General features: G+C 39.5%; 1 protein-coding gene across 1 annotated transcript in view; it reads left to right on the top strand.

Annotated features, from left to right (window-relative positions):
• The window catches only part of LOC113981790 (versican core protein-like), a 112,992-nt gene extending 95,730 nt beyond the window's left edge, over window positions 1-17,262 (top strand). Inside the window, exons 11-15 of the mRNA XM_027709378.1 lie at window positions 732-890; window positions 2,040-2,122; window positions 13,224-13,368; window positions 13,874-14,056; window positions 14,550-17,262. Of these exons, the coding sequence (XP_027565179.1) occupies window positions 732-890; window positions 2,040-2,122; window positions 13,224-13,368; window positions 13,874-14,056; window positions 14,550-14,680 (701 nt within the window). The 3' untranslated portion in view covers window positions 14,681-17,262. The remainder of the gene's footprint in view (window positions 1-731; window positions 891-2,039; window positions 2,123-13,223; window positions 13,369-13,873; window positions 14,057-14,549) is intronic.
• Window positions 17,263-19,597: the final 2,335 nt, after the last annotated feature.

The following is a 19,597-nucleotide window of genomic DNA, read 5'->3' as shown; positions in this document are numbered from 1 at the left end:
AAGGACATACTGGCTAGTGTGAACTTCTGTCTGTGATTCTTTCTTATCAGCACTATGCCTCAGAGAAGCACAGACAATGTACAATTTCATTACTTTGTATTTCAGCTTTGCAACCTTCCCAAGAAGTTGATGCCTAAAGTTTATTAAGCTAGACTTTGTCAAGGAAGATGGGTTTTGGGGCAGCATTTGGAGGTGTAAGTTCAGAAAGACAATATTGCATCTTTGCTTCTGTGGGCTGAACAATCACGGTAATTTTCCTTTGTATTATTTTCATTCATAATTTTCTTCCACAAGTAATTCAGTAATTCAGTACATTAACTCAAAGAACTGTTTGTCCTTGCAAGTAAAAATTCTCATCCACATGTACAGGCTCAGGAAACTCAGATGAGATGCAGAATAACTGCAGTCGAACATCCAGGCACTTCGTTTATCCATAGTGATGGATGATGTTCTCCTGAGATGGCCCCAGACAGTTCCATCAGTGGAAACTCACAAAGTTTCCAGTTGCAGTTATACTCCTTAGATAAGTAGTATTCTTGCAGCTTTTACTGAAACAGGGTAAACAGAACTATCTGCAAATGAGGTCTCATGGATGAATGTTTGCTTTTGTACTACTTTAAAAGTGGTTTTTTTTCTCAGAGATTTGCTCTACGGAAAATCCATCAGCTTGCACAAAACTTCCCTATGTTTCTTATCCACTGACGGAGAAGTGGTTTGTTTGTTTGCCACAGACACAGAGACCTGTGACTATGGCTGGCACAAGTTCCAGGGGCAGTGCTACAAGTACTTCGCGCACCGGCGCACATGGGACACAGCAGAGAGGGAGTGTCGGCTCCAGGGGGCTCATCTAACCAGCATCCTGTCCCATGAGGAGCAGATCTTCGTCAACCGTATGTGCCCCATCCGAAGGCTCCTCTGTCTCCAGCTTTGGGGGGGTAACAGTTTAAGAAGGATATAAAGACCTCATGGGGGTCTGCAGATCCTCCAGAGGGGCAGCTCTGATCTCTGCTCCGTGTAAGCAGGGACAGGACCCCAGGGAATGTCTGAAGTTGTGTCAGGGCAGGCTTAGGTTGAATGTCAGGGAAAGGTTCTTCCTCTAGAGGGTAGTTAGCCACTGAACAGGCTAATGAGGGCAGCAGTCACAGCACCAAGGCTGCAGAGCTCAAGGAGCATTTGGATGATCCTCTCAGACACAGTGTGACTCTTGGGGATGGTCCTATGCAGGGCCAGGACTGGATGATCCTTGTGGGTCCCTTCCCACTCAGGATATGCCATGACTCTGGTCACTGAGGGTTCAGAGCTGATGAAATACCCTCCTGACCACTCAGCTTTTACAACTCCATCTTTAGAATGTTTAAAAGGCACACTTTGTGTTCTTAGTGTTTACTTCTGCAGTCAAATACAAGTTCCCTGTCACTATTAAGTTATTATTTGTTGCATAGAAAATACTTTTTTGGGGGAGAAGAAGACACTTTTTGATGGGGGGAAGAAGACAGGAACTTTCATGTTGACACTGGAAATTCTTGAAACATTATTTTTCTGGAGGTTTAAGATCTTTTTGTGCACATGATATCAGTGCCCACACCACCATATATTGTATCAGTTTGGCATACAGAAATAGTCCCACTGTGTTGTGTTGCTCAATCTAGACAACACAGGTCACAGCTGTACCAAAACTTGAAAAACGTAGATTACAATATATGATTTTGTTATTTTAATATTTTGTTTACCTTTTTTTTTTCTCCCCCTCATATGCGCTCAGGTAGAAAACTAATTCTTTTTCCCTTGTTAGACACCAACAGAAGTGAAGAGACAGGATTGTTTAAGAATGTTAGATAGAATCTGCATTTCTAGAGACATTCCAAATTTAAAACCAAACAAAACAAAACTGACAAAGGATCTGTAAAACAGTTGTTTGCATAATGAAGAAGAATTTTAAGGACAGGATGTCTGATTCATGTCTGTGTAAAATTATTTTCTTTGGTGAAATCTGTTCCATATATGGGAAGCTGAATGAAAATACCCTTCTGATTCCCTAGGTATTGGGCACGACTACCAGTGGATTGGCCTCAATGACAAGATGTTTGAGCGTGATTTCCGCTGGACTGATGGTAGCCCACTGGTAAGATGCCTTTGAAATGAAATCACTCATCCATTTCTTTTTCTGGTAGCTTAGCAAATTCCCACCAGCAATGATAGAAGTTGTGTGCAGAAAAAAAAAAAAAGCTGCCACCAAATATGGACCTGAGCAAACAGCCAGTGAAATCACTTTGGGATAACTAATATTTTGTGGTTTAGTTCCAAAGTCTTGTTCTTACTTCCCATTTTTGTATGTGTGGGAAATCTCAAAGATTTCAAAGAGTAGTAATTTAAGGGTCTCTGGTGGAGCTGGTTTGGGCACTTCTTGTCTTACACAAGGACTTACACAAGCAGTTCCCCGACCATCTGTACATGGAGCAAGATGTATTTTTTGGGTGAGGATCTGGCATTCAAGCTGTTGCATTTGCTGGGTCTGTGGAGTGCACAAAGGAGCCTCCCAGGTATTGCTTGAGCCTGTTCTGTGTGGCAGCTCTACAGCTGGAGTGGAGAAATAGCCATTCTGAGGTGGTTCAGGGGACCTGCAACCGATAATTCACCCATAACATTTTAGAATGCTGTTGATACCTCTTTCTGCCTTTAAACAAGAAGGAGAATCAGCAGAAGGAGAATCAAAGAGCTGGTGAATGCAGGATGTGATCAAGCTCTTTCCAACTCAAACCCATCTCTTTTGTAGAAGAGGCAGGTGATTTATTGCTGTTTAGCACTGAAGAACATCACATTAAGGAAAAACCCCCAAACTAGTTATGTTTATTAATTTCTTTTGCAGTCGTGAATTCTGAAATCAGAAAGCCTCTGGACATACACGTGCATGTGTTGCTGCAACTTATGTAGAAAGACACCGGGGCAAGGCAGGCAAATTAAAATTGAAATTAGAACTGAGATCCTACTTTTTAATTCAGGCTACTGACCAAATGTGGCGTTATATTTTTACTGTAATTTTCAATTTTAAGAAATTAAGATTTTCTAGGAACAGAATGAGACCATCTGTCCAACGGATTTCTGTTTTGATTGATCTTTTTTTTTTCTCACTTTCTTTTTCTTTCAATTTTAACAACTTCCCTCTGTCTCTTCCTTCAGAAACAATTTAGATGTCTCTTGAAATTATTTATGTTCACTGCTTCAATAGATTTCCCTTGTAATTTATTCCATATGGATTCTGGATCCTGTGGTGCTGACCAACTGCCTCATTTGTTCCTTTGCCCTGACTTTTAACTCATTTCTCATACTTTTTAACCACAGTTCTGGTTATAGTGATTTATAACCTCTCTAGTGATTAATAGAAATGATAACCTAATTAAATACATGCATCAAATGTATTTTCCTGATGATGTTCTAAAATTGCAATGAATTTGAATACTATGTAGGTAAAAAAATTGCCTCTTTTATGTAGTTGCAGCTGAGTAGTATTCATGATAGTGTTAAATGCATTAGTACAATTTGTGATCATAAAAATCAGACTTATTACATCAACATTCAGGTTCTAACTTGAATTTCTGAGTTTAGGGATGGCTTTTCCCTACAGTCAAAGCCTAAATAGCCTTCATATGTTTTACATATCAGGATGCATGTGTAATTCAGCTGTTTCAAGACACCCTTGATATCTTGGAATTCATTCTTTTTAACCCCTCTAGAAAATACTAGCTGTTAGCAATTCATCAAAACCAGCAGCAGTCAAAAAAGTCCCTCTATTCCTGTGCTTGCTTTTTGTGCATCAACTGGAATTATGCTGAACAAAACTAATGACAGAAAACAAGTCTTGGAATAAACAAAGAGTAAATACATGCTCTGATTCTCAGAATTCCCCAAGGAAAATGCTGGTGTCTTGAATAATGAAGCAAGTACAGATTCAGTGAGAAAGCAAGAAATAGTACTTAATACTTCTTGGTCCACATGACTTTTGTCCATATCTGCATTGAGTCTACCTGTTTTCCATTAAAAAAAAGTTTTAAGAAAAAAAAATTATCCACTGGTCCACTCCTAAATCACCGTATTGCAGCTCTGCTACTGCAGAGAGAATTTGAAGAGGCTTTTAGATCTACCTCACTGAAGTGTCTAATGCATCATTATCTGTGTACTTTTAGGGTGTTTTTGCAGGTTTTTTTCTTAACTGTAAAGTGTTTTGGGTTTTGATTTGGGTTTTTGTTGTTGTTGATTTTTTAAATTTAAAACTGCTTAGCAGTTTCCTGCCTTTCAGGCACAGTGGCATAATCTTGTGCAAGGGGCTGAGTGGTGTAGATAAAGTCTCACCATATGCTGGTAAAACACAATTTTTCAGCATTCTCTACCCACTAAATCCTAAACACAGACTGGGTTTGAGAAGTGAAAAATTACATGAATAATATGGTTGTGTCATACCTCTCATGCCCTCAAGTTTAATTGTCAGTCCAGGTGGTACTTTTTCATAAAGAAATTGCTTTCCAGGTAACTGATACATCATTATACTGGATTTTATTAGTCAGACCAATCTGCTTATATTTGTCTTTTTTGCAGATTCTTTAAAAAAAAACCTAAAATTGGGAGCTTCTTGGTTAAGGTCAGAGCATATCTTCAAAGAGCTCCTTGGCTAAGCTTGTAGCTTAGCCAAGGTCAATAAACGGAATAAATTAAGCTATAATTATACTAAGCTGTGGGATCTATTGGCCACACCCACATATCTGATTTGTTCTGATTTGCTGTACTGTACCCCCATGACAGGAAGAAATTTGTCCCAACATGTTTCTATTCTCTTTCTTTTAATTATTTTTTTTTCCTGTTTAGGAAAAAAATAATTTTTCAGTGTTTCTGATAGTTGGGAGAGGTGGATTCATGTTCTGGAGCTGATGAACCACTTTGGCAGCATAAGTCATTCCCTTTTTGTATGAAGGGAAAGAAGCTAATGGCAGCTGTGTTAGTACAACATAAAAAAGTGAATGTTCTTTCAGGAAGTCTCAGGGATCCTCACATGTGAGCAAGTTCACTGAGAGCTGGAGATCAAGGGCCACTGCCACAGTCATGGGCTTGGACTGGGAGAAGCATCCAAAGTTGCGTGGAGCGGCAGGAAGGGAATTTGTAAACTGAAAACTTTGGCATATCTGCCCAGTCCCTGAGTTCAGATAATTTGTCTCAGAGGTGAAGGCAGTGAGAGCAGGTACTGAAGTGTGTTCAGAGAACTCGCAACACCCCAACATTTTTAGAGCTTTGTTATTCACTACTTCCTGAAAATCAAGCCAATTTCTGCTCAAGACATTTCAGGTATGATTACAGTAATAGACTGAAGAAGCAGAAGAGAATTATATAGTATTTTTAAGAGCATATTTTGTTAGCTCTTCTTTCCTTCTGTTGCCGGGTAGTTACAGGGCTGTTGTGTTGGCACTTGGTGTGGGAGAAGCATTAGTTTTCCTCTGATTTATATTCTGCACTGGAGTGAAAGTGGCTAAATATTGTCTTCATTTGCATTTAGAAAACTACAGAATCAAAATTATTCTTGCACTTTCCTGTAGACTTTTCTCCCAGCATTTCTTGAATAGTGAACAACTCTTTAAGGATGTATCATGGGCAATCTTCATCCCACAATTATCATGGAAAGCACTAAGCAATAAAAACAACTTTGGGAAAAACACAGAGAAGCAGGAGAAGAAATCAAGACCTAAACAGTCAAAACTACGTGAACAGAGGAATTTGTCCATGGTATTTGTATCTTTTTATACTTTAAATGTGATGCAATACAAACTACCAAACACCAAAACTTACATTATCAGTGGAGACATTTAATAATTGATCAAAGGGAAAGAGAACAAAATGTGACACTTGAAAAGATGCCTGGGTGAAATTGAATTTAAATAGTTCACTTAGGCCTGTGAATAGCAACTTTTACAGCTGTAAAGCACACCCATCCAAACAGAAAAAAAAAAAAGAAAGAAAAATCTGGTGTTGCTTTTGGCAGCTTCCCCTTTGTATTTAGACGGCTGGGGTTTCCCTGCTAAGGATCCTTGTGAGCAGGCACAGCACAGAAGGAGTTATTCATGTTATGGATTAAGCACATACGGCTTCTTGGGGTGGTGCCTCACAAGAGGGGTTGTTCACATGCCCTGGAAAATGCTGCTGATAATTAGAGCTTTGCAGGGCGGTGAGCTCACCCCCATTACATAAGATTAGTGCTGCAATAAGGAGCTGGCCAGTGTCTGTGGCCAGATTGTCTGTCACTGGGAGAGTGCTGCCAGCTGGGCAAGTAACGGGGCATATTACCACTTTTAAAGCTGCCTAGAGAACCTGAGCTGGTTTTCCTTCCCTTCATCACAGGAGCACTTATGCTTTGTGTTCTGCAAAGCTGGTGCTCAGGTTGTCAGTGTTAGGTAGCTACATTTAAAAAAAAAAAAAAGAAAAAAGAAAACAACTAGAAGTTTAGTTCTGGTGAAAACAAAGCCCTCTCTTTTCCTTCCTTCGCTGGCTGGTGAATCAGAAAGCTTTAACTTGAGAAAAAAAAATCTGTAACTGCACCCCTCTCTCAGAAAGAGTAACTTCATTGAACACAAACACAAAAATACCCTTCAAAAAGGCACGGAGTATTGTAGGGAAGGAGCCTGCCTCTGTGGGTTAAATAAAGCAAACAAACTAAAAAAGTGCTGTAGTCAGCTGCAAACAAAAAGCTCATTGTGCCCATGTCCCACAGGGTCCTTGGAGAAGGAGATTTTAAACCTACCAAATGTTTTGGTTCTGTGCTGCAGTCAGTAATTACGGCCTCTTTTTAAGATGCTCATTTGACCTGCACTCAAATGGAGGAGAACTATATAATGTTGTTAATGACAGGTGTATTTTGGGTCCAGGATACCATAGGCAGTATAGGAGGTCCTCTTAGACAAAGTGGGGTTTTGTCTTGTTTTTGTCAGGGGGGTCAGCAGTTACTTCAGAGACTCATTATTGTTGGCTCTGGGCTAAAAATCTTGAGCAGCTTCAAACTTGCAGTAATTGTTGACATAAATGACATATTTTTTTTTTCCCAGTGGCTCTCCTGGTAACTGCACAAAAAGAATAAGTCACACCCTACACAATTTGGGAACTTATAATTATGCCAGTGTGACTCCCAAAGAACATTACACCAACCAACACTTACCACCCTACCATACCTTTCTTCCACAGTAAAACACGTGCCCAGTAACAAGAGAACTTCACCAGTTCTTTGCCACTTATTTTTGAAGTGAATGCTCTTGCTGAAGTGACTTCCAAAAGCCCAGCACACATAGCATACCCTCAAAATTGAACTGTACAGTGTATGAACCATGTTGAAAGCTATTACTCTAAAAAAAAAAACCAGCAAAACCATGATACAGAGCAGATAAAAGTCCATGGGTTCACTTAGCTTTGAAAGAGTTAATAAAAGAGGTGTCTTTTCTGAATAATTATAATTTTGGAGTATTCCAGTGAGTACTTGGACTCAGCAATGAGTAGACAGTGTCACCTAGTGGGGGTTTATTGCCATGCTCACTGTTTTCTGCTTTTCATGGAAAAAATGTCATACTGTGATATTGTTTTAAAAAAGTCAGCTTGTTATCTGCTCCATCTCACAATCAGCTCCTCCCAAAATGTAGAATTGACAGTGCTTTTATATTTCAGCTTCATCAGCTGGCATTTTTTCACTCTTTTAATTCCTATTCATTACATTTCTGTCCCAAATTATTTATTTTTGCATAGATCTTCCTGCTTATTCAATCTGCAATCACTTGTGGATATCCATAGACACACGCGAGTGTATGTTTTCCAGAATCCCTTCTTTTTGCAAGCTGCTTCATAGGACTCAGAGAGTTTTTCAATACATCCCATCTCCCTGTTACCAAAAAACCCCAACCTTTTCAAGTGAAATCTTTTGCAAAAGTCCTTAGCAAAGCTCTTCTCAGGAGTTTGTCTTGCTCACAGTGTGACTCAGTTATGGTGAGTGTTGGGTTTTTGCCTGGGCCAAGCCCTACCAGTTTCCCAAATCCTATGCAAATAAAACTCAGATTAAGAGGTAGAGGGAAGCCATTCAACTACGACCTAAAAAATCATCAGGATCATGACATGTGATTTTGATGTGTACTTTTAGATAAGTTTAAATACAGCAGTTGTCTTCAAATTGATTTGAGTTTCTCCCAGCAAAGGTGTACACACCCCCTTAACTTGGTCCCTCCCTCAGGCATCTGATCTTCCCTGCAGAGTTTAAGGCACCACTTATACCTCTAAACCAAGGTATGTGCTTAAGCAGCCACTGAATGGAGTTTTTAGTCTCAAGAATTCTTCTGGTGAGTTCTGTCAGACTGCTCCCATTCATAAAATTAAACAGAAAAATTCTTTGCAGGACTGGGGTCTGCACTATAAGGTAGTTTCCTGTCTTTCCCAATGTATAAATGCATTTAAATACCAGGTGACATTAATGGAAGTATTTCAGACATTGTCAAATCTTCATAGAAATATGTTTGATTTTTTTTTTAGAGAAAATGCAATTCTGTTCAAACTTTTCAAATGTCTCATGTAACAGCAGCAGTGCTCTATAATAGCATAAGCCACAAATGAGGGGTTCACGTACTCATTGTAACCTTGAGCTGATCTTGTCGAAGTTCACCCACTGAGTAATTACCGGGACTTTCTGAAAGTGAGATGTAACTTTTAGTAGAGTTACTCAATTATAGCAGAACCTCCACAGCGGGGGTCTCTTTCAGGGGCTTTCCTGATAAAGATTTCTAAGACTTTGTCTGCTATTGTGAAGAAAAAACCAAAAAAGTGTATTCCTGTTATAGCAATAAAAAAAAGGATGATGGCCAATAAGATTTGCAGTGGTGGTCTCAGCTTAGTCATAAATACCAGGCAGGAAATGCTGCTTCACTTTCAGATGAAATGGCACAGAAAGTTCCCAGTCAACCAGTCCCTACATCTCTCACTCTTGTTTGTTGTTTTTTTTAAATTTACCTCATTAGTCTTGCTTTAAGAGGGAATAAGATAGGGAAGCAGACAGAATTAAAGACAATAAAAATCACAATAACAAGTGCCAAAAAGTGCCAAGACAGTTTTATTTTTACTTTAAGCTTATCTAAACATGCTGAAGACAAGATTCCTTTGCCCAGAAGGGCAAAGGTAAAAGCCTTAACCTGTAAATCTAAATAGGAGTATTTCAGGTAAATTATTTCCTAATTTTAGTTGCGTACAGAAGATTGTTGGTCTTTATACAATACTGAGGTCAAGCAGAAAAATTTTGTTTGCACCAGTACTTTATTTTATTGTCCTTCATTAAACACAGCGCTTGTTAAATGTTTTGGAATGCAAAATCCAAGTGATTGTCTCAGCCACTTGATGTGCCTTTTGGAGATAAAGGAATGACTGGAATTTTCGAAGGAGTGTCACAAAGCTGAGCTTCTGCTTACTCCCAGATTCACCTTGGCAGTGCAAACACCTGACAGAACTGAGTGGATTACCCATTATTAAGAAAATGAGTCCCTCAAGGAAGGTTGCTTATCTGAGAATTTAAATAACAAATCTCCCTCAAGGTGGGATCTTGTTCATTATGGGAAGATTATGCTCCTTCTGTTTAATTAGCAGCCATCTGAATGAGAATAAGTAGTGACTAGCTAATAGAGTTTTTTTCTTTACAGCTTTTGCTGTAATCCTGGCTTCTTTAGCTCGATTTGTGTGACGAGCTAGCCTATCACACCACACGGCTGTGACAACGCCATGCTATATAAGGAAATCCTTCCCAAAAAAGTGGAACTTAAAAAAAATGCCTCACGGGCTTTTGTAACCATTCTATCCAAACTCCCCCTGTGAAGCAAGAGCATACATTGTCCCTGCTTCATGGACTGGGAATGACCAGGCAAGTGCATTGTCTAATGCAACGCAGAAAGTCTGAAGAGCTGAATTCCAGCTCAGTTCCATCTCTAAGTCATGGATCATCCACTCTCTGTCTGCAGAAAAAATTTCAGGGCCCTTTAGCAGAGAAGGCTGGAACAAGAAAATCCAATGTGACAGTGTAGGCTTTGATTTCAACAACAACAAGAAAAAAAATCTACAAGGAAGATTAATTATTACAGTATAATTAAAGACATAAAGAGCATAACAAAAGCCCCAATTTTTAGCCTGAAATGGTGGCAAGACAGACTAGTGATTCCCCAAGAACCAAACAGAGGTAAAAGGGATCAAAATCCTGTCCCCAGGGCTAGGTGGTCCTGCCCTTACGTGTTTACAGAGAAACCTTAAGCTTTTTAGAAAAAGCCCCAATTTTCCTACCACTGTGCTGAAAGCTTTGCAGAGTGGCTGGTACAATAGCATCTGTCTGAGCTTGAGGCTTAATCAAGGATGGATTGGATGAGGCTTGGGGTAGTGGAAGGTGTCCCTACCCATGGCAGGGTATGGAACAAGATGGACTTTAAGGTCCCTCCCAGTCCAAACCATTCTGTCATTCCATTATTGCTTTGCCTCTCCACAGCCTGCAGAAGAAAAATGTCTTGAGCCAAACCTCGTCTGGTTTTGAGTCATGTTCATAATTAAGATTATATGTCCAAAAATGTACGGTCTGGATGTACTTTATATTTTAATCCAGAGAAAAAAATTCACATATGTTATAGTAAAGCTGCTTAAAAGCCAGGGTAGTGATAGCTTTTAGGTCACTGTGCAATCACCCGGTGTAAGTATTTCTGATTTCTGCTGAGGACTAAAAGGGTGTTATCAGCTTTTCTTCAGCGTATTAACTTAGTTGTATCATTCACAAGACAAAACTAAATAGACCCAAAACCTAAGAGTGTTGCCAAGGGTTCCTTCCCATTAATTCTTTTGCTGCTATATATTTACTGGAGATGGTGCAGTAATCCCTGAGTTACACTACTGTAAGTGAAAATCAGAACCATGCTTATGATCCTGCAAAGATCTAATCCATAAAAGGAAAGCAAAATATTAGTTTATTTGTCTAGCTGTTTATTCCACTCAAACGGGGAGAATCTCTTTGTATTATTGTCCCATTATCAGTGGCTAAATAAGGAGTTGAAAAACTACAGAAGATCTGGGTGGAGACCTAAGAAAGCAATTCAGAAGTCTGGAACTTCCTCTGCCAATCAATTCTGGCACTAAACCCAGGCACAAATCAGAGATTCTCAGCCAAAACAAATCCATGCAATGATGATATCAGACGTGAGGTAACAACAAGTTATGCTGGAGGGTATTAGACATTCTTAAACAAGCCACAGGGCCCAGATATAATCCTTTGCACTGCAGCCCTGCCAGCAAAGCAAATGCATATTTTGGAATCGTTTTGCTGAGGCAAGTAAGAGCATGTGGAGTCTATGTGCTGAGGGTGGGAGCACCTCCAGCTCACACGCCCCCAACAGCCATCAAATATCCTCCATTCCCACACTCCGATTCCTACAGAAGCAAACAGCTCTCTGGTGTCACTTCCACAAGAAACAGCTCTAAGGCTTGTTGCAGCCTTTCCTTTGCTCTCAATTGTTGATCAGACTTTCTACCATTAGCCTTACTGCTTTCCTCAATTTTTGTGTGTCTGTACATGTTCTTGAAAGCAAATAGATTCTGGACCTGGTAAATGAGTTAGTGTTCATTGTAGTTTAGAACTGTTAAACACTGGAAAGTTGAGATGGAATTAAATTAGTTCCACATAAAAAAGGGAGAAGTTTATTAGAGGTAATAAACTCAGTGCAGAACAAATTTATTTAGACTGTGTTGGTTAAAATGCCTGAATAATTAAAACCTCTGATGGGTAAGATGACACGTGGCAGGAAAAGGTTAAGTACTTAACTGATTTATTTTTTCATAGTTTGATTCATTGGAAGGTAAATACTACTTGTGTGGGGCATGTTAACTTTATTTTTAAAATGTGTTCACCCAGGCAGTGAATGGGGGTTATGTAATAAAGTTAAAAAAATAGAAAGCTAAACTTTTATGATATTTATATAGGCCAGCTCTAGACAGAAAGATGTAAGCACTGAGGAAAATATAAGCACTGTAGAAACTGTGTAGTTTTGACCATACAAGGGGCTAGTTGCCTGGTTAATGTCTGGCATTTATGTGAATTCCAGCTCTTACAGATATCTATTTTTATCCCTCATTAAATTCTTCTCGGAGTCAGACAACAGAAATCCCAACGAAAATCTCTAGGAATGGTTTCCAAATCTTCTCTCACTTTCCCCTGTGCAAATCTCAAATTACTGTGCTTTGTTTGGGAACAAGGTTGGGGGAGAAATGGGATAAGGATTATCCCACCTCTGCTGACTGCTAAGGAGGGAAGCTGTATGTCCCTGACAAGGACTGATGCACAGGTTTCAGTTGGTATGACACTCCCTATGTTACTATTTTTCCTCCTGATTGATTGAAAAAACAGACTGAATCCTCCCCAATTTTCATCCAAAAAAGACATTGTGCAGATATTTTACAGCCATTTGAAGATTCTTCTGTGGGATTTTTTTTTTAGTTTGTTTTGCACATACCAACAACCAGATTTCTACTTCTAAAACCAGTTTGCCACTTTCTGCTTTTATTCATACATATGTTCATAGATGCCTGAGATCAGCTTTTCTGCACAGGGCAGTATTTGAATCCCCATTTCTAAGGCCGAAAGGCTGCTGTCTGTGCTCAGTCTGCCACCTAGCATTTTTCATGGAAACATCGATCTGGGATTGTCTAGGGAAACATTCACTTATGTTACACCTAATTCTGCAGGTCATCTCATTGAGTGACTTCATTACATGAGGTCAGAGAATAAATAATCTAAGTCTAAAAAGTCAGTCTGTGATTCACCTCTCTGTAGATATGGACTAATGAGGGTTATGGGCTATTTACTGTATTTCCTAGCATTCTACTTCATGTCTGTCTATGTAGGAAAGAGTGGTTTTGAGACACTTAGGATCTGGTCTTGCTTGTGCTGAATTGTGTCTCTTTGTTTTTTTCACCTGACATCAGTTTACAGTAAATGAGGTGTTAGACCAGAATATTTTTTCCCATTGAGAAAACCTGTTAATAGACAGGGAGTATTTTATAAATCTAGCTTTGTTTAGTCCATGCTTAACAGCCTGAATCAAACAATTGAGATTGCTATTCACCGAAGGTGCACTTCTGTTAAATGGAATGTAAACGTTCTCCAGCACTGGGGATAATGGTTTTGCTTCACCTCTCTGCAGCAATATGAGAACTGGAGACCAAACCAGCCAGACAGCTTCTTTTCTGCTGGAGAAGACTGTGTTGTTATAATCTGGCATGAGAACGGGCAATGGAATGATGTACCATGCAATTATCACCTGACCTACACCTGCAAGAAAGGAACAGGTACAAACTTTCCAGTGACAAAAAGCATAATTCTCTAAACTGGCATTTAAAACTTTGTGTTAACGTGTTCTCTGGGCCTTGGTGGATTCAGTTTTAAGTCCTTTTAAATAGTGTCATTGAGGAAGACATGAGAAATATTGAAAATGAGCCTTTTTTGTTTTAAAATACCTGTAGTAACTTCAATGGTTTTCAGGTTTTTGAAAAATCCCTTCTTTGTGTGACTGTGGCAACCTTTTTGGCTCTAATTTACCTCAGAATTTAAACCAAAAAAGGGGATACTAACCACAATATTTTCCATTTTCCAATCTACATCACTATTGCATTCGATCTACAAAACTGGAGAACTACAGGAAAGACTGATCCCCTTGTCCTTGTCTGGATGTGCCTCTTAGGGGTCTGACTGAGGTCCCTTGACCCCTCCCCTTAGCCAGGGCTCAGAGGACAGTCCCAGCTCAAAGTGGGTTTGCAGGGTGATGTTTTGGGTGATGTTCTCTCTTCCTTCAAGTTGCTTGTGGTCAACCTCCTGTTGTGGAAAACGCCAAGACCTTTGGAAAGATGAAGCCTCGCTATGAGATCAACTCCCTTATCAGATACCATTGCAAAGATGGTTTCATCCAGCGCCACGTCCCAACCATCCGATGCCAAGGGAATGGAAGATGGGACATGCCTAAAATTACCTGCATGAATCGTGAGTTCTTTGAAAGTAAAACGGTGCCAGACCAGAAACAGTAGGATAATTTATGATCAATAAGTAACGAGTAATTAATAAGTAATGAATAAGTAATAAGAGAAGAGCAAATGTTGTATGAAAGATTATGACAGCAGCACTGCTCGCTCTGTCCATAGGAAAGAACACCAACCCTCCAAAACTACTAAAATATTAATGAAAATATTCCCTTTCTGTCTTTACAAAAGGCACTGAGATTCTTTAAAAATAAAAAATAACACTGTTATAAATTTCTGGAATCAACAGGTTCCTAACATCACTAACGATTTTTTCTGCCACTGTGTGTAAAAGGTGCTTCTCCTACCTGTAACACAGTCATAGAACCAGTTAATAATTCATTAACCCTCTAATTAACCAAGAATTAACAAACCTGTGTCATGAAATGTAGCTAATTAAATAACTTTAAATTAATTTCCTTTTTTTTTTTTTTAAAATTTCCTCCTTCTCATTGCAGCATCCACATACCAAAGGACTTACTCTAAGAAATACTACTACAAACACTCCTCATTGGGGAAGGGAACGCCACTAAACTCGTCGAAGCACTACCACCGCTGGATGAGGACATGGCAGGACTCGAGGCGCTGAGAGCTAAATGGTGAATGTAGGATCTCCACCATTTCAGCCAAAGTCATAACTTCCTGTGCCTTTTCTATCACTTATAGGAGTATTATCAAGTTGTTTTGAAAACTACGGACTGCAGTATTCACAATGCGTTTCTACAAAAAAATAAAAAAAGATATGGTGTTTATCATAAAATTTAAGAAAGAAAGAAAGAAATAAAAAAAAGAGGAGAAGTGCTTATGGGGATAAAAGGAAACCATTTCCAGCCTGTAAAGATTATTAGTTTTTTATATGCCATCGGTGTGGACCATTTTAATGATATGTACCAGCCTTCTGCAATATTTAAACAGCTCGATTTTAGCACCAATGAAAATGTAAATAAGATGATTTTAATGTTGTTTGTGTGTTGTTTTTAAAATCTTGTATATAAAATGAAAAGTCACACTAATTTCAGGCATATTTATGGTTAGAACGGCCTCAGAGGTCTTCAGTCATTTATGACGTTGTTTTTATGTTGTTTACCTAGGCTGGAAATGGTTGAAATAATGACTTCACTGACAAAAATTTGCTGTTATCAGGTGACGATAAACACACAAGTTACATGACTTTTTTTTTTTTGAATGAGAACTGTGCCAATTCCTATCCAAGGTACAGTTTGTGCCCATGAGATGCAAAGTTTAGACAGAGCACATAGAAGTGGCATGAGGCATGAACTAGGGACTGCAATATGGAACATTTTTTTCTGCTCTCCATTCCAGCTTCACCACTCATGAGAAAGGACTGCATGGAGGAGTTTTGTATGACAGGGAGAGCCTGTAAAATTCCAAGTGCTAATACATTAACTTTATCAACCAAGGCTACTTTTTTTTTTTTTTTCTGAGAAGAAAAAAAACGGGAAAAAAAGAAAGGAAAAAAATTAATTTCACAACATTAACCACAAGGTCTATATTACAGGTCTCTGCATTCCAAAAATGGAGGTAGACCTGGTATTTGGGGGATTTTTTTTTGTAAAAAACAAGCAAAAATCAAAAAAGTAAATAATTTTGTATATATAACCATTTTTTAACCTTTTTATAAAGTAATGAATGTTTGTGTATGAATGCTGCAGCTGTGAAGCGTACATAAATAAATGAAGTAAGCCATACTGATTTAATTTATTGGATGTTATTTTACCCATACAAAGAAGATTGAAAGAGCTCGCCAGTGCAGTATTAGCCCCTGAGCTCCACTTTTGGAACCATCTTTCAGTTCAACTTGCTATTTTCCCCAGAGATCAAAATTCCTGCTCAACAGGATCATTTGTTTTGCAGTTTAAATGAGTGAGAACTGTGTGACTTACAGAAGAATCAGAATCTTGGCTTTCTAGAGAGAAGTGTGTGCACAGAGAGATGATTAGGTTGTAGTTGGTGCAGTGTGTACGTAGGAGTTTTCTGTTATGGTTTCTTACCCTGGTTAGTGTGATAACTGGCCTTGATGTGTACAGTGAAGTAGAAGTTAACATTTGGAATGATGTCTCCACAGAAGGGACTGTTATTTCTGCCAAGTGCCTTGCACACCTTTGGGCACAGGATTTAAAAAAAAAAAAAAAAAAAGAAAAAGAAGGGGGGAAAAAAAATTAAAATAAAGAGCAGTAAGTTCCTTAAGATGTACCTTTTAAAGCAACATGACAAATACACACAGATGTTAGGTTGACACCTTTGTGTTCGTGTGGGGTTGTAATGGAAAAGTTTAGAAGGAAAAGGATAAGGGTTGAAAGCTGGCTAACATGGCAGAGCTGCCCATGGAGTGACCAGGCCATAGGCTGGGAACTGAGATCACAGTTCAGACAACATCCCTTAGGAAAAGGCAGTGGCTGCTCAACCCTCATGTGTCCAACACAGTTGGCTGGTTCATTGCCCACCCCTCGCCCCCAAACAATGCACATAATACTTTTTTCTATTTATATTATTATCTTGTATAGTGTATAATGTGAATGTCCGGGGTTTTTTTTGTGAATGAAAGTCTAAAATCTTTGTAACTTTTATATATGCTTCTGTTTCACCAAAGAAACAAGGTTTTCTGCTATACTGTGACTTGTCTTGTTATTGCATGTCTTCCTGTTTAAATCTATGCAATGTGATTTTTTTCATATGAATACAATTAGACTGTCAGGTACTTCACAATTACCACGGGCCTGGTCAAGTGCCCAGTCAAAGAGTCAGCTGGCTGAACTTTAGTAGGTGCTGGATTTGACTTTATATGAGCAGCTTTAGGGGATATTTTAAGATATACATTGTATGTTTTGAAGTTGATTATTGCTTGTAAAAGTCAAGGCTCTGTTCATAAATATACAGTAATCCACACATCACTTCCTTGTACCAGAAACATACAGAACAGAAAATATATTTTAACACTTTGCAAATTTTCTTCACCATATGTATAAAAACCCCTGCATAGATTTGTTGTTTTCTTGTCTACTTGTTGGATTTAAACAATGTTGTAAGACATTCAAATAACATTGTGTTTGTAGTTTTAATTAGGTTAGATTCAGAGCTTATATCGATTTTTTTTCACCTCCTTCTATTACGCATAATAAAATAAGACTAACAACATTCCTTATTAAAAAAAAACAAACAAACAAAACAACCTAAAAATTCCTGTCACCCGTGCTTGTTTATTTAGACAGAGAATGGCAATCTATTCAGCTTTGGAGACTTTTTCTAATTGTGTTGTAAACCCCAAAGTGTTCCAGTATCAACCCCCTGCAAAAAGCCCACCCTCATGTCACAGAGTTGGCTCTGCTGTGAATCCCGGGCATTACCACCATGAGAGCCATGATTCCTTTACGTAGAACATCTTTGAACTGCAGTCTGTGGAAGTGTATTGGGATTGGAATAGAGACGAGAAAACTAGAGATCTCACAAGGGCCTGGAGTGACAGGACAGGGGGAATGGTTTCTCACTGCCAGAGAGGAGGGTTAGATGGAATATTGAGGAGAACATTCCCTGTGAGGGTGGAGAGGCCCTGGCACAGGTTACTCAGAGAAGCTGTGGCTGCCCCATCCCTGGAAGTAACCAAGGCCAGGTTGGGCGGGGCTTGGAGCAACCCGGGATAGTGGAAGGCATCCCTGCCCGTAGCAGGGAGTGGGACTGGATGATCATAAAGGTCTCTTCCAACCCAAACCATTCAATGATTCCATGATTCAATGACTTGAACACTGATTTTGTATTTTGTGAGCCAATGAAAATCTCTGAGAGTAACAGTTTCTGCTCTGAATGTGTCCCTGTCCCTGTAGATATTGACAGTATTTGACTCCTGGTGTGCACCCCAGGGCATGGGGCTGCACAGGTTCACACCACACAGGGCAGGAATAAGTCAGGCCTACTCTTCTGGGAGAACTTCTCAAATAGCAAGAGGAGGTGCTGGTCAGTGGAAACATTCCTGAATTCCAGCTACACTCAAAAAGATGCACAAACTCTTTGAAACAAGAGAGAAAAAGATAGCTCCCAGATGGCAGAACTCATGGATATACTTTGGTTTCTGTGGGACCTCTTGCCTGAGACATCACAACTCATCAGAGACTGGGGATGGAGTAATAACAATAGGAGGAGACACAAGTCCCAGGAATTGCAGCAGCTGGGCCAACAAGGTGCAGGTGAGCTGGTAAGAGGCTGCCAGCGGAAAGGATGTGCTGCCAAGAGGAGTTTGCAGTCAGAAATTGCTTTGCCAGGGCAGTGGCTGGAAGAACATTGAGGTTCAACCTGTGGCTGTAGTTAAGATCTATGTCTGTGACACATTCTTAGGAGAGACGTCTTCATTTCTGGAGGCAACATCTCTGCTCTGAGCATACGCAGAGGCAGTCCCTGGGCAGTGGGAAGTGAAAATGCAACAGCTGGTGCAAAAAGATGAATGCATTCTTTTTTTCAGAGAAAATATACATCTCTATTACTGATGGTAAGCAGAAACATGTGTAGGACTCTATGAGCACCCTGATTTTCCTGAAAATAAAGTTTGGATAAAGCATGGACAAAAGCTTGAAAGCCACACCAGGCATGGTGGAACCCAGAAGACAGAAACATCACCCAGAAAAAGGTGCATCATTTGAAAACTTCACCAGTAGACCTGGAAGGAAGCTTAAGAGCTTGTAAAGTGCAATTTGTTGGCAAATTTTGTTTTTCATAGCAAATATTTTCAAGTGGGGAAGCCATTGCCTATAACTGCTGCAGAGGCTCTGCTGCTGTGTGAATGCAGATAATGGAACCTTGAGGTGTGTTAGAGAGGAATTTATTGCAAAGGCGGGAGTGGACTCATGACGCCAGAATGCCTCTAGATTGCCAGCTGCCCGGAGCTAGAAGAAATGGATTCAAGATGAGAATGGTCCTGTAGCTTTGATGGTTGGAAGAGTGGAGAAGCTGAAAGGAAGGTAAACACTGATGCATCCTGCATAGATGCCGCAGGATGACAAGCAATTAAAGGCTCCGGAAGTGACATCATGTAGTGATGAGAAATCCATGGCACTAAAAGTCCTTATTAAGACAGGTGGGTAATCAGTTTGGAAAAAGGAATAAGTGGTATAGTTGTCTTCAGTAGCAGGAGAATGGCAGGAGTTTTGGTCTTGTGTTTTTTATAGTCTTTGAGGTGATAATCATACATCTTGTTCCTAAGTGTTTTGGCAGAGGTCACACAAAAAGATCTGCAGCAGACCTGAGAGAGGAATTTGTGTTCACTGAAGACCCTGTTCTTTCACATTAAAAAAAAAAAGAGAAGTGACTCTTCTAAGCATGTAATGGAAGATTTAATTCCAATGGCAGCAGGATCCCAATTTTCTCTCTTCAGGTTAGAACAAACCTTGGGCTCACCCATGTGCTACATCTTTGTCAAAACATATATTCTTAATAAGCTTAGTAAGTCAACAAGATGTTGCTGACTGCTGTTTGCTTGGTGAATGAGGGATCCTTTTGA

The sequence above is a fragment of the Neopelma chrysocephalum genome, unplaced genomic scaffold (genome assembly GCF_003984885.1).
Source record: "Neopelma chrysocephalum unplaced genomic scaffold, ASM398488v2 Primary Assembly neopelma1_96773, whole genome shotgun sequence".
Lineage (NCBI taxonomy): Eukaryota > Metazoa > Chordata > Aves > Passeriformes > Pipridae > Neopelma > Neopelma chrysocephalum.
Note: the sequence above shows the minus strand (reverse complement) of the source record. Positions and strands in the feature narration are given on the sequence as shown.